The sequence below is a fragment of the Lynx rufus genome, unplaced genomic scaffold, assembly GCF_022079265.1.
Source record: "Lynx rufus isolate CCGP_SWC_20201006 ecotype Redwood Valley unplaced genomic scaffold, mLynRuf1.p SCAF_7, whole genome shotgun sequence".
NCBI lineage: Eukaryota > Metazoa > Chordata > Mammalia > Carnivora > Felidae > Lynx > Lynx rufus.
The window spans coordinates 120,120,768-120,134,460 of NW_025814889.1; the positions used below are offsets into that span (position 1 = coordinate 120,120,768).

General features: G+C 34.9%; 1 protein-coding gene across 5 annotated transcripts in view; it reads right to left on the minus strand.

The window, feature by feature from the left end:
- ANKS1B (ankyrin repeat and sterile alpha motif domain containing 1B) overlaps nt 1–13,693 on the minus strand; it is a 1,075,523-nt gene that overhangs the window by 598,490 nt on the left and 463,340 nt on the right. For all 5 annotated transcript variants that reach the window (XM_047066127.1, XM_047066126.1, XM_047066125.1 and 2 more), the window contains exon 12: nt 650–830. In XM_047066127.1, coding sequence (XP_046922083.1) covers nt 650–830 — 181 coding nt within the window. The remainder of the gene's footprint in view (nt 1–649; nt 831–13,693) is intronic.

Here is a 13,693-nt window from a genome sequence, read left to right on the forward strand (position 1 = left end):
TAGTTCACTTACTTTAATATAAAGGGAGGAAATTCTTTAGGTCCCACTTCTCATATTTCTGTCATTTGGACTTACAATTATTAGCTTCTTGCCCCCAGAGAAAGGAAACATTGCAAATCCAATTGGGTGGAACCAGTTATGTGTTAACAGTGGGTGTGGTTACTTTCCTTAATCGTCTCCTTACCCCCAGCCTTATTTCCTCACACTTCTCCTCTCCAAGTTCACTTTGGTTCAAGTAGATTGAAAGCCCACTTAGGCCAAACCGTCCAACTCAATCTTACCAGGTTGATGCAGGTTCTGTGGCCTCAAGTCAGCTATTAATAAAATCCTATATTGAGTTGATACCACTGTATGGAAAGGGGTAAACAGCAGTGGAAAAAAGCATTTCCAGGTCTCTGGTTCTTTTACTGCCATAATACCATTAAATTATCATCCTTTAATATGTAATACCTGAAAGACCATTAATGTATTCAACACGAATATTATATTCGCACTCTGACAAAAATTGTAATGCCCTACATTGTTATACATGTGGGTGAACGAAAAGCACAGTGCAATTTGTAGGAAGATTCCTCTTAATTCCTTGAACTCATTAAGGCTTTAGTTTTAAAAGTTCAAAAATATAGCTGCATAAAGTGAACTGCTTTACCTGTATGGCTAGTTCCGTTGTTCTTGACTTCTGTGGTTCCCACAGAAGAGGTGGGCGGACTAACAGGAGGGCTGGAAGTAAAGCTTGCACACCCTGCAGATGTGTTGATTTCAAAATATTCTTGGTTGTGATTCATTCGATGAAAATCCAGAGAAGACACAATAGATGTTCGTTGTTTAGGCTAAAATAAATGGGCATGATGAGAGTATTAATATGATCATGTTCATCTTCAGCCTAATCTCCCCATTGATTTAATCTAACTGATGATTTTATCAAACTATCTGGTTTTTATACTCAAAATATAATTGTACTTTACAGAGAGACACTAAATAATCCCTTGATTAATTAAATAATAAAAAAATTGTTTACTGAAAACATATTTTGGCATAGCTGATTAAATAACTTAGACTTTTTGTTAGAATTCCCCAGAAGACTGTACAGATACAGTACCCAATTTTTTTCTTAATAATCAATTCAGAAAGTTGAAATTTTAAAGACACCTTTCATTTAACTAACATTTATTAAGCATATGGCTTTTTCCAGACCCTGAGGATATAGAGTCTAATAATAAAAGAGCTTTTAAAACGTTGAAGCATAATTAAGGCAGTTCTGTTTTGTTGTTGTTGCTGTTGTTGTTGTTGTTGTTGTTGTTGTTCTTCTTCTTCTTCTTCTTCTTTATATAGTCCAAAGAATTGATAGCATTAGATATTTTCCCCAAGTACCATATGCTGGAATTTGATCATCAGAATTAAGTTATATAGAACATTTCCCAGGACTTAAGAATCTACTTGGTATTTGTAGTGAACTTTGATTTCCTTTTTTAAGGATTGTAATTAATCCCCAAATAGAAAAGTCAATTTAAACATAAAAGTTAAAATCATGGAGTAATAGATATAATTTATATCCTTTGTCAGTAATGAATTGCTCCCTATAGCAGTTTTCTGTTTTTATTTCCCATAGTTTTAATTACATACACTTTTCTTCCTGACTAGCAGAGCTTCTAACATTATCCTTGGCAGTCTTTTTGGCGCTCAGAATTGTGTGCATTTCCCAAGATTCAACCCAAGTTTTCTTTCTTTTTATTCTCATTAATATTACTTAAATATTAACAATATCCTATAATAATTAACAAGAGATTAACTTCAATCTCTTTACAATAAATTTTACTGTACTTTACTATCCCCAAAGTACAATAAACTTTTGGTTTATTTTAATCACTGCCATCAAATACTGGTTTATTTAACCAATGTACTCCATAGATTATTTTCCTGCAAAATATTCAAGTTACCCTGTCTCTTCCAGCTCATCATGTTTTTTTTAACATTTAATTTAGTCTATAATTTAAAATAAACAATGATAATGAAAAGGTCTCTATTTTACAGTTTTTTTAATATAAGGGGTACAAATGATCACAATATGCTTTATTATCTCACCATTGCAATACTTTTATGAAAGAGTTTTAGAGGCACTGTTATACAAGCAAGTCATTTATTATTATGACACATCAATTCAGTAGTAGAATTCAAATTAGTACTCCCATAGGATTCAGTTGCTTTTGAATTATGAAAGATTGGGGTACAATGTCAGGCTTGGTTTTTCACAAAATTTCTGTCTTTAGGGCTACTGAATCTCAATTTCACATTCATGTTCTTTCTACTAGACTATATAACAGCAATTAAAAGGCATGAAATATGACACTAGCTCCAATGGAAACTCAGGTATGGTCATCATCTTGGTTTTGTTTTATCGTGTTGTGTTGTGATTTTGTTTCACTTCATATATAAGCAACGGGCCAAATTTGTATGATGTTCCTTCTCATAAACTTTATAAAGATCAAGTCAACTGATACATATGGCTCCTTTAGTGCTGTTTCTTTTTTTTTAAGTTTATTTATTTATTTTGAGAGTGAGAGAGAAAGAGAGAGAGCACAAGCGAGCAGGGGAGGGGCAGAGAGAGAGGGAGAGAGAGAATCCAAAGCAGGCTCTGCACTGTCAGCACAGAGCCTGATACAGGGCTCAAACTCACAAACCATGAGATCATGACCTGAGCCAAAACTAAGAGTTGGACGTTTAACCTAGTGAGCCATCCAGGCACCCCTTTACTTCTGTTTCTTAAATACATGTTTCTTAACTTGACTACACAAAGCTCTAATTATATTAAAATCAGAATTTGTTACGCAATCACAAAAGCAAACAGGTTATTTTTTGTTGTTGCATTAATTCCTTCCAAAAATATTTGTTTAGTATTACTAAACTGTAGATACCTTGGCAAGCAGTGTGATAGGAATAAGACTAATGAGACATTGTCCTTGTTCTCCAGGTGATTATAGAGTTGAAGTGGGAGAAGGATGGTGCATGAGGGAAGAAACAACCCAAGGATTATGCATTAGTGCAGTACTATACAGTGATAAGGACTAATGTAAGTGGAAGCACAGAATATAAATGGTGAGTCTCTACTTTAGAAAGGGGATCAGGAAAGGCTTCCACAAGCAGGTGATTGATGGCTGAGTTGAATCTCAATGAAGCAGAGATGGTAGGCAGACAAAAGAGGATGGGGAGAAGAAAAATACAGACTGCATAAAGTTCATAATGGCTACAGTGCAGAGTATGTGAGGTAGTGGTAGGTACAAGCCATGAGATATTACAAGTTGCAGGGTCCAAATGATAAAGGGTTCTAATGCCATGTTAAGGAATTTGACTTTAGCTTGAATATTTTAAGGAACCACTGAATGATTTCTAAGCAAGAGGATTTGATTTCATGGTTGGGCGTGCATCTTAATAAACTCATTTTAGCAGTTTAGAAAATGGATTGGTCAGGGCTGGATTAGAGGAAGAGAGACTAATTAGGAAGACATTAAAGAGTTCCAGCCAAGACAAAGTGAGGTCCTGAGGTAAAGCAGTGACAACAGTGTTGGAGATAGCAGATGTTTTTAGGAGATGCTAATGAGGTTAGCTCTTTAGGTCTTGGCATCTGATTGGATGTGAAGGTTGATTTTAAGGAAGAAGTCTAGGGCGACTCACAGATTTCTGCTTGGGTGAATGCTGGAAGATAAGTTTGTGTGTGTGTCTGTGTGTGTGTGAGAAACAGAAATATACTAAGCCAGAAGTATACAAGATGTAAGATATACTATTGGGATTCAGTATAGACTGCTTAATATGTGGTTATTCAAATCTCCATGAAATTTCCCTTTCTTTCTCTGAGCAGAATGTTATAATCTCACTGTAACATGGCTTCAAATAAAATAAACGGAGGGAGGGAGACAGGTGAATGGAAATTCCAAAGGGAAGGAACCATGGATCCGTGATCATCTAACTGCATTATTATTTGCTTCTTCAGAGCTGTCTATTGGTTATTATTAGCCAGCTTAAGGAAAAGTCATTGGGGGAGTTATTACCCAAAGCTCTCTGAGTATCTGAGATGATGAAAAATGAGAATCATTATATGTTAGTCATGCTTTAAGAATGGGATTATAAAACTCTGGCCTGTGGCCCCAATCTGACCTGCCTCTTGTTTCTGAAAATAAAGTTTTATTGGGACACGGCTATGTCCATTCATTAATTTATTGTCTATGGCTGTTCTCATGCTACAATGGCAGTGTTGAGAAGTTGTGACAGAGGCCAGAGTAGTCACAACTCTTAAAATATTTACCATCTTTTCCTTTAGAGAAAACATTCATTGGCAAACCCCTGTTCTAAAGGATCATTTTGCACATCATTTTAGTGGTCAACAAAACCGTAAGTATAGCTTCCCATTTGTTTCCTAGCCTATGTGCATTTAGGTTGGGGGCATGTAACTAATTCTGACCAAATGACTATTAGTCTCTATCTCTCTTTTACTCTCCAGAAGATGTAGCTATAAGATGAAGGAGGGTCATTCACCTCACACTGGGTTTTAAGAGAAGTTGAAATAAATTTCCTTTAGGTTAAACTGCTGAGATTCTGGGTTTGTCTGTTGTGGAGGCTAGCATTACTTACCCTAACTAGCACAATGCAGTGGCTCAGAGAGGTTAAATAATTTATGCAAGATTACATAAGTAGTTAGCAGGAGGGCTTAGATTAGAAGGAGGTTTCATGTGTTCAAATCTAGAGACAATTGGATGGTGCCTCAAAGCACAAAAGACAGAGGTGGGATTAAAAAGACATATCTATGTGGAAAATGAAATAACAGCAATGGGAAAAAAGAGTAAAGAGATGGTAGCTCTATTAAAAATGGAGATTAAGGAGGATGAGATTAGAATATTCACTCAAACTTAGATTTTAATACATTCCATTTTTCTAACTATTCTGATGGAATCTTGCTAAGCCATGCAGTACAAAAGAAAAGTGTTTTCACAAATTCACTGAAATTACAAATAAAATTTGCCAAGTTTCAATGTGTAAAATGAGTTTCACTTGTGTTCCCTATGGCTACTCTTCTAAAACATCGTCCCCATGTGGTCCAACACTTGTATCTCTACTTTCCAAAGGACTTGTTCCCACACATATTTACTTAACCAGAGCCAGCAAAGTACAGATCATGGGCCAAATCCAGGCTTCTATTTTTGTAAAGCCTGTGAGCTAAGGATGGCTTTTATACGTTTTTAATGGTTGAAAAAAACAACAAAAATAACATTAGTGACAGGTGAAAATTATATGAAGCTCAAATTTCAGGGTCTATAAATAAAGTTTTACTGGAACATATGAATGGCACACCCATTCATTTACATGTGGTCTATGGCTGTTTTCACACTATCATAGCAAGTTGAGTAGTTACAACAGAGATTTATGACCCACAAAGCCTGAATAATTTTATACTCTTTAACAGAAAAAGTTAGTGACCCCTTCTATAGATTGATTAGGATATGTCTCTGAGGAGGTGAAATGGAACAGCTCCATGAATGACTGAAATAGTCACAGCCAGCTCCATAGAGTTGCTGGAAACAGTGGCAACATGAGCAATGCCCTTTGTTCTACAAAGCAGGGAAAAACAACATTTTCCTGTCTTCCATGGTCTTATTTGCTACTTAATATCTTATTCCCTTGGGCGTGGGGACATTCACAGGGTGAAAGCACATCCTCATAGGCACACAGGTGTTCTGCCCTGCACATCAGTGCATGCACCCAACCTCCATCCTCCTCACGCTCAAGGTCTCACTGCCATATCAGCAATTACTAGCTTGGCCAGGAACACCAGGATTGGGGGAGCAGGTGGCTAAGAATCCCACCTAGTACAGTGGGATGATGGTAGGAGGTGGGAACACAGATGAGCCCAGGCTCCATTTTCCCACAGACTTCACTTACAAAACACAAATTCAGAGATAAAAATCAGTAAGAATTTTAGACAGCAACCCAAAAGCATTAAACTCTAAGCATGGGACCCTTCTTCATGTGGAGTCCCACATCCATGAAGCCAGTGCCATCTTAGTCCCTAAAAGAAAATGTGTAAATTTACTGATATAATGTACAGGATGGCATGAATTTCCTACACTTATTATGGATTCTCTTAATCAGAAACTATTATCATAAGAATATCTGTATGCTCTATAAAGATATAAATGGAATATAACATATTCTGATATAACTTTAAAAATTTCATGGCATTTCTGCAACCCAGTTAGATGTGATTCACATATGAATTAAATGAGAACACATAATTCCTGACTAGGATGAGATTTAGGTAATGTGTACATTTACTTCCAAATATCCTCTAGATTGGAATCTAAGTTTCAAATATCCACTTTTATGTTTCCTCTTCTATTGCTAACTACTGTATGTTTTAAAAATCCACTTGCTTAGATCTAAGCGGATTTTAAATCATTTGAATGCACTTAATTATAAAGGAACCTCATCAACCTCCTAATAAAATGTCAAATAGGACTAGAGGGATACTCTGATGTCAGTACAAAGAAAAAGTAGTACTAGCAAAAGTCAGTGGTTATATTAAATCATCCAAGCAAAAGGAGCATTCAAAATGAGTTCCCAAAGACAGCTGAATGTCAGTAAATTAGCAAGTGGCATCAGTAGAAATATGTGGAAATGACAGACTTTCCAGACACTAGCCCATTGATAAATTATATCAATATGAAGCAAAGTCCTGTCAAGTCAGTGGTAATAAATTTAGGTGCCTTCTTAAATACTTTTTAAAATGAGGATGAGATGGGTGATAAAAATGGGAAGCTAGATCAGTAGTATTTTCTTTCAGTACTTTAATCAGTCTGAAATATTTTGTGTATATAATGAAAAATTTAATTCTAAGCATTTTCCCCAAATGATAACCTACTGCCTAACAGCATCATTTCTTCACTGATTTGAAATGTCACCTTTATCATATACCAAATTTCCAAATATAAACTGGGCTTACATTTTTGGACTGAACTATGTTCCCATTGATCTACCTGTCTATTCCTATGCTAATACCACATTCTCATAATTACTATTTTGGCTCCTCCTCCTACTTCTAGAACTCTTAGTTAATGGATATTGGATCTCTTTGATCCCCTTTGTTTTATATTCTGGGAGTATTTTACAATTTGGTATTCTAAAGCACTTTCATTAATCTGTTCAAAAAATACTACTGACCATCAGCTATGTGTTAGACACTGTTCTAGGCTCTGGGGATATGTCAGTGAACAAATAAGACAAGGCACAAAACTTTTAGTCATTTTACTATGTCTTTAGGTGTAACGATCCTGTTTAATTTTCAATAAATGGTTTTTTTTCCAAGCATTCAATTTTAAAAGTAACCTCTTCTTTATGAGTTCATAACCTCTCAAATCTTCTAAGGATATTGATTTTCAACTTTTTCAGTCATTAATTGTTTTCTCAAAGGTCATTTAATTGTTCATTTTCGTCAAGTGTCTGGTGTTCTTCATCAACCATTTTGATTACCTAGGACACTACCCAATTTCTCTCTCCTGTTCCAATTCCCAAGGGAGGAGCTTCAGTGGACTCTTCCCCTTACTGAAATAGGTATTAAAATCTGGTAGGAAAACAACAAAGTCAATTTTTCCATGTATAAGATGCTGAGGTTCGTCAGTTGCTGTGATTAATCTCTGTCTAAATCCAATGCCATCTGTCTTTATCTTTCAGAAGTTCTAAATGCTTCTGATAGCACCACTCACTGTTCTTCATTACTGCTATGGCTTTATTCTTATTTTTGTATCTATTTTACTATTTTAGTTGCATGTACAGAAAGAAAAGATGTAAAAAGTTGAGATCAGTTCACCTTCCTGAGTTAAAATTCTCATACTTCTCTGTGTTGATCACTTTTAAAACAGCAAAAAGAAAGGATCTGAGGGAGTACAGATAACTCAATAGGGGTAGAAATTATCAAACTTTTTATTACATATGTCATGCAAGTTGAAAACAATTTCTATTTTTTTCTTTTCAATTAAAGGAGTAAAACTTTTTAATGAGGTAAATGTTTTTATCACGGATACAATAATTAATATGATTAAGACTTATTCTAAAAATGTAGAGCTTCCTATCTTTAGGTACGCAAAATACCACTCTGCTGTACAGTTATGGCCAAACATAGAAAAAAAAAAAGTATGACACTAAAAAGGAGATAAAGTGGGTGTGAGTAAATACCAGGTGCTTAAGAGGAATATACATTCTTCTAGGAACTTGAGATTTGTTATCACATTTAAGCCTAGAATTTTGGTATTAGAAGTAGTTATTAACTCTTTCTGTTTTACAATGTATTTGAGATTTAGAGATAGTCTCACACTTAAAAAGTAGGAGAGCTGAAATTAAAACATGGTCTATGAAATTTCAGATTGATTGCATTTCCCCTAGGACATCATACTACATATAAAGCAAAAAAGAGTAAGCATAAAGTTACAAGTAAAGCCAAGAACCAAATAGCTCTCGAGTATCTCATCTTTACATCAATGAGCATTTTTCTACTCTGTCTATTGGAAGCATTTTTTTAACAGTCATTGTTTTAAACAGTGTTGAAGAAAGGTACCAAATATACAACCTAAACTTACACCTAAAGGAGCTAGAAAAGGAGCAGCAAATAAAGCCCAAAGCCAGCAAAAAAGGGAAATAATAAAGATTAGAATGGAAACAAATGATATAGAAACAAAAAACCAGCAGAACAGACCAATGAAACTAAACCCCTAGAAAGACTCATAAAAAAGAAAATACAGAGGACCCAAATAGATAAAATCATGAATTAAAGAGGAAAGATCACAACCAACACTACAGAAATACAAACAATTATAAGAGAGTACTATGAAAAATTATATGCCAACATACTGGACAATTTGGAAGAAATGGACAAATTCTTAGACACCCACACACTACCAAAACTCAAACAAGAAGAAACAGAAAATTTGAATAGGCCCATTCCAGCAAAGAAATTGAATCAGTTATCAAAATCTTCCAACAGATAAGAGTCTGGGGCCAGATGGCTTCCCAGGGGAATTCTATCAGACATTTAAAGAAGAGTTAATACCTATTCTTCTCAAACTGTTCAAAACATAGAAACAGAAGGAAAGCTTCCAAACTCATTCTATGAAGCCAGTATCATCTTGATTCCAAAACCAGATAAAGACCCTACTAAAAAGGAAAATTACAGGCCATATCCATGATGCACCTGGATGCAAAAATTCTCAACAAGATACTAAAAAATCAAATTCAACAGTACATTAAAAGAATTACTCACCATGATCAAGTGGGATTTATTCCTGGGCTGCAGGGCTAGTTCAATATTTGCCAGTGAATGATTGTGACACACCACATTAATAAAACAAAGGATAAGAACCATATGATCCTTTCAGTAGATGCAAAAAAAGCATTTGACAAAATACAACATATTTCTTGATAAAAACCCTCAAGAGAGTAGGGATAGAAGGAACATACCTCAAGATCATAAAAGCCATATATGAAAGGCCCACCACAGCTAATATCATCTTCAATGAGGAAAAACTGAGAGCTTTTACCCTAAGGTCAGGAACATGACAACAAAGTCCACTCTCCCCACTGTTGTTCAACATAGTACTGGAAGTCCTACACTCAGCAATCAGACAACAAAAAGAAATAAAAGTCATACAAATTGGCAAAGAAGAAGTCAAACTTTCACTTTTAGCAGATGACATGATACTCTACATAGAAAACCTGAAAGACCACCAAAAAACTGCTAGAACTGATACATGAATTTGGCAAAGTTATGAGATATAAAAATCAACATACAGAAATCAGTTGCATTTCTATACACCAATAATGAAGCAGCAGAAAGAGAAATCAAGGAATTGATCCTATTTACAACTGCACCAAAACCCATAAGATACCTAGGAAAAAACCTAACCAAAGAGGTAAAAGATCTGTACGCTGAAAACTATAGAATACTTATGAAGGAAATTGAAGAAGACACAAAGAAGTGGAAAAACAGTCCATGTTTATGGTTGGAAGAACAAAGTTAAAATGTCTATACTACCCAAAGGAATCTACACATTCAATGCAATCCCTATTGCATTGAAGGGATCCCAATGCAAGAATCCCAATGCATTCTTCACAGAGCTAGAACAAACAATCCTAAAATTTGTATATAACCACAAAAGACCCAGAATAGCCAAAGTAACATTTAAAAAGAAAACCAAAGCTGGAGGCATCACAATTCTGGACTTCAAGTTGTATTACAAAGCTATAATCATCAGGACAGTATGGTACCGGCACAAAAGCAGACACATAGATCAATGGAAATAGAATAGAGAACCCAGAAATGGACCCACAAATATATGGCCAACTAATGTTTGACAAAGCAAGAAAGAATATGCAATGGAGAAAAGGCAGCCTCTTCACCAAATGGTGCTGGGAAAAAAGCACAGTGTCATGCAGAAGAATGAACCTGGACCACTTTCTTACACCATACGCAAAAGTAAGTTCAAAATTAATGAAAGACCTAAATGTAAGACAGGAAACCATAAAAATCCTAGAGGAGGAAACAGGCAGCAACTTCTTATTATACATGTCTCTGGAGGGAAGGGAAATAAAAGCAAAAATGAACTAATGGGACCTCATCAATAAAAAGCTTCTGCACAGCCAAGGAAATAATCAGCAAAACTAAAAGGCAACTGACAGAATGGGAGAAGATATTTGCAAATGACACGTCAGATAAAGGGTTAGTATCCAAAATCTATAAAGGACTTATCAAACTCAACAGCCAAAAAACAAATAACCCAGTTAAGAAATGGGCAGAAGACATGAATAGACACTTTTCCAAAGAAGACATCCAGATGGCTAATAGACACATGAAAAGATTCTCACCATTACTCATTATCAGAAAAATACAAATCAAAACTACAATGAGATATTACCTCACAACTGTCAGAATGACTAAAATTAACAACTGAGGAAACATAGATGCTGGTGAGGATGCAGAGAAAGGGGAACCTTTTTGCACTGTTGGTGGGAATGCATACTGGTGCAGCCACTCTGGGAAACAGTATGGAGGTTCCTCAAAAAAATTAAAATAGAACCACCTATGACCCAGCAATTGCACTACTAGGTATTTATCCAAAGGATACTAAAATGCTGATTTGAAGGGGCACATTCACCCCAATGTTTATAGCAGCACTATTGACAATAGCTAAATTATGGAAGGAGCTCAAATGTCCATCAACTAATGAATGGATAAAGATGTGGTATATAAACACAATATAATACTACTCAGCCACCAAAAAGAATGAACTCTTGCTATTTACAATGTGGATAGAACTAGAGTGTATTATGCTAAATGAAATAAATCAGGTAGAGAAAGACAAATATCATATGATTTTACTTATATGTGGAATTTAAGAAACACAACAAATGAACATGGGGGAAGGGAAGGAAAAATAAGATAAAAACAGAGAGGGAGGCAAACATTAAGAGACTCTTAAATACAGAGAACAAACTGAGGGTTGCTGGAGGGGAGTTGGGTAGGGGGATGGGATAAATGGGTGATGGGCATGAAGGAGAGCATTTATGATGAACTCTGAGTGTTGTTATATGTAAGTGATGAATCACTGAGTTCTACCACTGAAACCAATATTACACTGTATGTTAACTAACTTGAATTTACACTAATTTTTTTTTTTTACTAAAGTGAATGAGTTGTTTATTACCTAAAATTTTAAACCTTTTTTTTTTATATGAAGTTTATTGACAACTTGGTTTCCATACAACACCCAGTGCTCATCCCAAAAGGTGCCCTCCTCAATACCCATCACCCACCCGCCCCTCCCTCCCACCCCCCATCAACCCTCAGTTTGTTCTCAGTTTTTAACAGTCTCTTATGCTTTGGCTCTCTCCCACTCTAACCTCTTTTTTTTTTTTTCCTTCCCCTCCCCCATGGGTTTCTGTTAAGTTTCTCAGGATCCACATAAGAGTGAAACCATATGGTATCTGTCTTTCTCTGTATGGCTTATTTCACTTAGCATCACACTCTCCAGTTCCATCCACGTTGCTACAAAAGGCCATATTTCATTTTTTCTCATTGCCACGTAGTATTCCATTGTGTATATAAACCACAATTTCTTTATCCAAATCCCCAAAGGCAAGGGAATTAAAAGCAAAAGTGAATTACTGGGGCCTTATGAAGATAAAAAGCTTCTGCACAGCAAAGGAAACAACCAACAAAACTAAAAGGCAACCAACGGAATGGGAAAAGATATTTGCAAATGACATATCGGACAAAGGTCTAGTATCTAAAATCTATAAAGAGTACACTAATTTTTAAAAATGAAAAATAAAGAGTGTTGGAGAAAATTCAGATGGGTGGAAAAGAGGAACAAATAGAATCTAACTCTGCTATATATTAAACTCTTACAGTCACTAGGTGTTTAATTAAAAGAAAGGCAGAAATTAAAAAAAAATTATGTTTTCTACTTTTACCACTTCATTTTATTTCATTTTTACATGGAGATATTTGCCTATGGATTAATATATAAATTCATCTTGTATTAAAAGATACACATTTATAAAACTCTCAGTATATTCCTAGTAGCATATATAGGAATGAGTCTAAGACTTTTAAAATGGAAAATCTATAATATAGATTTCTCCATATGAGCTAGTTTCTTCACACAAGTTATTCAAACATTAACTGGAAAGACTACATATAGCCATGAGAGAATAATAAAGGCTGTGGCTTTTATTCTAGTTTTATTTGATAAAAGAGTTAAATAGCTCTGGACCCAAGGAAGATATTGAAGAACAGGAGAGTCTTTGACTGCCAGACTATGAAGATAATTCTTGTAGACCCTTCTCCCAGAAATAAACTACTTATAACTATCTTGCAAAACAGTATTTTTTAAATTAGGCATTTCAAATATTTATGCATTAATATTTCAGAGATGCTTAAGTAAAATTCAAATGTGTGTAAAATTAAAAACAAGACTAGTTTTATTTCCTACATTTAGGTTCTTTAAAAAAAATTAAATAATTTGTTTTAGTTTAAGAGCAGAAGGAAGTAGTTATACAAAGGGTTATAGAATATATGTTCTCAGCAGCCAAAACAGGAAGTTCTTATCACTGTGTGGGTGAAAGAAAGAATTTTTACAAATTAAGGTGCAAGTTGCCATTTTATTTTATTTTTTTTACAACTTAACATTTGTAATTAAATTTTTTTTTGGAAATAATTGTTGATTAACGTGAAGTTGTGAAAAATAATACAGAGAAATCCCGTGCTCTTTTTGTAGTTTTCTTAATGGTATATCATCTTACTAACCTACAGTACAACATCACAACCAGGATATTGATACTGATACAGCCAAGAAACGTAATAATTCCATTCCACAAGGATCCCTCTAATTGCCCTTTAATAGTTACACCTACTTGTCTCCTGTCTCCACTTCTTCCTTAACTCCTGTCAACCACTAATCTGTTCTCTTATTTCTATAATTATGTCATGTCAAAAATTATATAAGATAAGTAGATATATGATAAATAGAATCATACAGTATGCAATTTTTGGAATTGCTTTTCTCAGCATAATTCTCTGGGGATTCATCCAAGCTATTACGTGTATCAATAGCTTGTTCCTTTTTATGCTGGGTAGTATTCAACGGTATGAATGTAC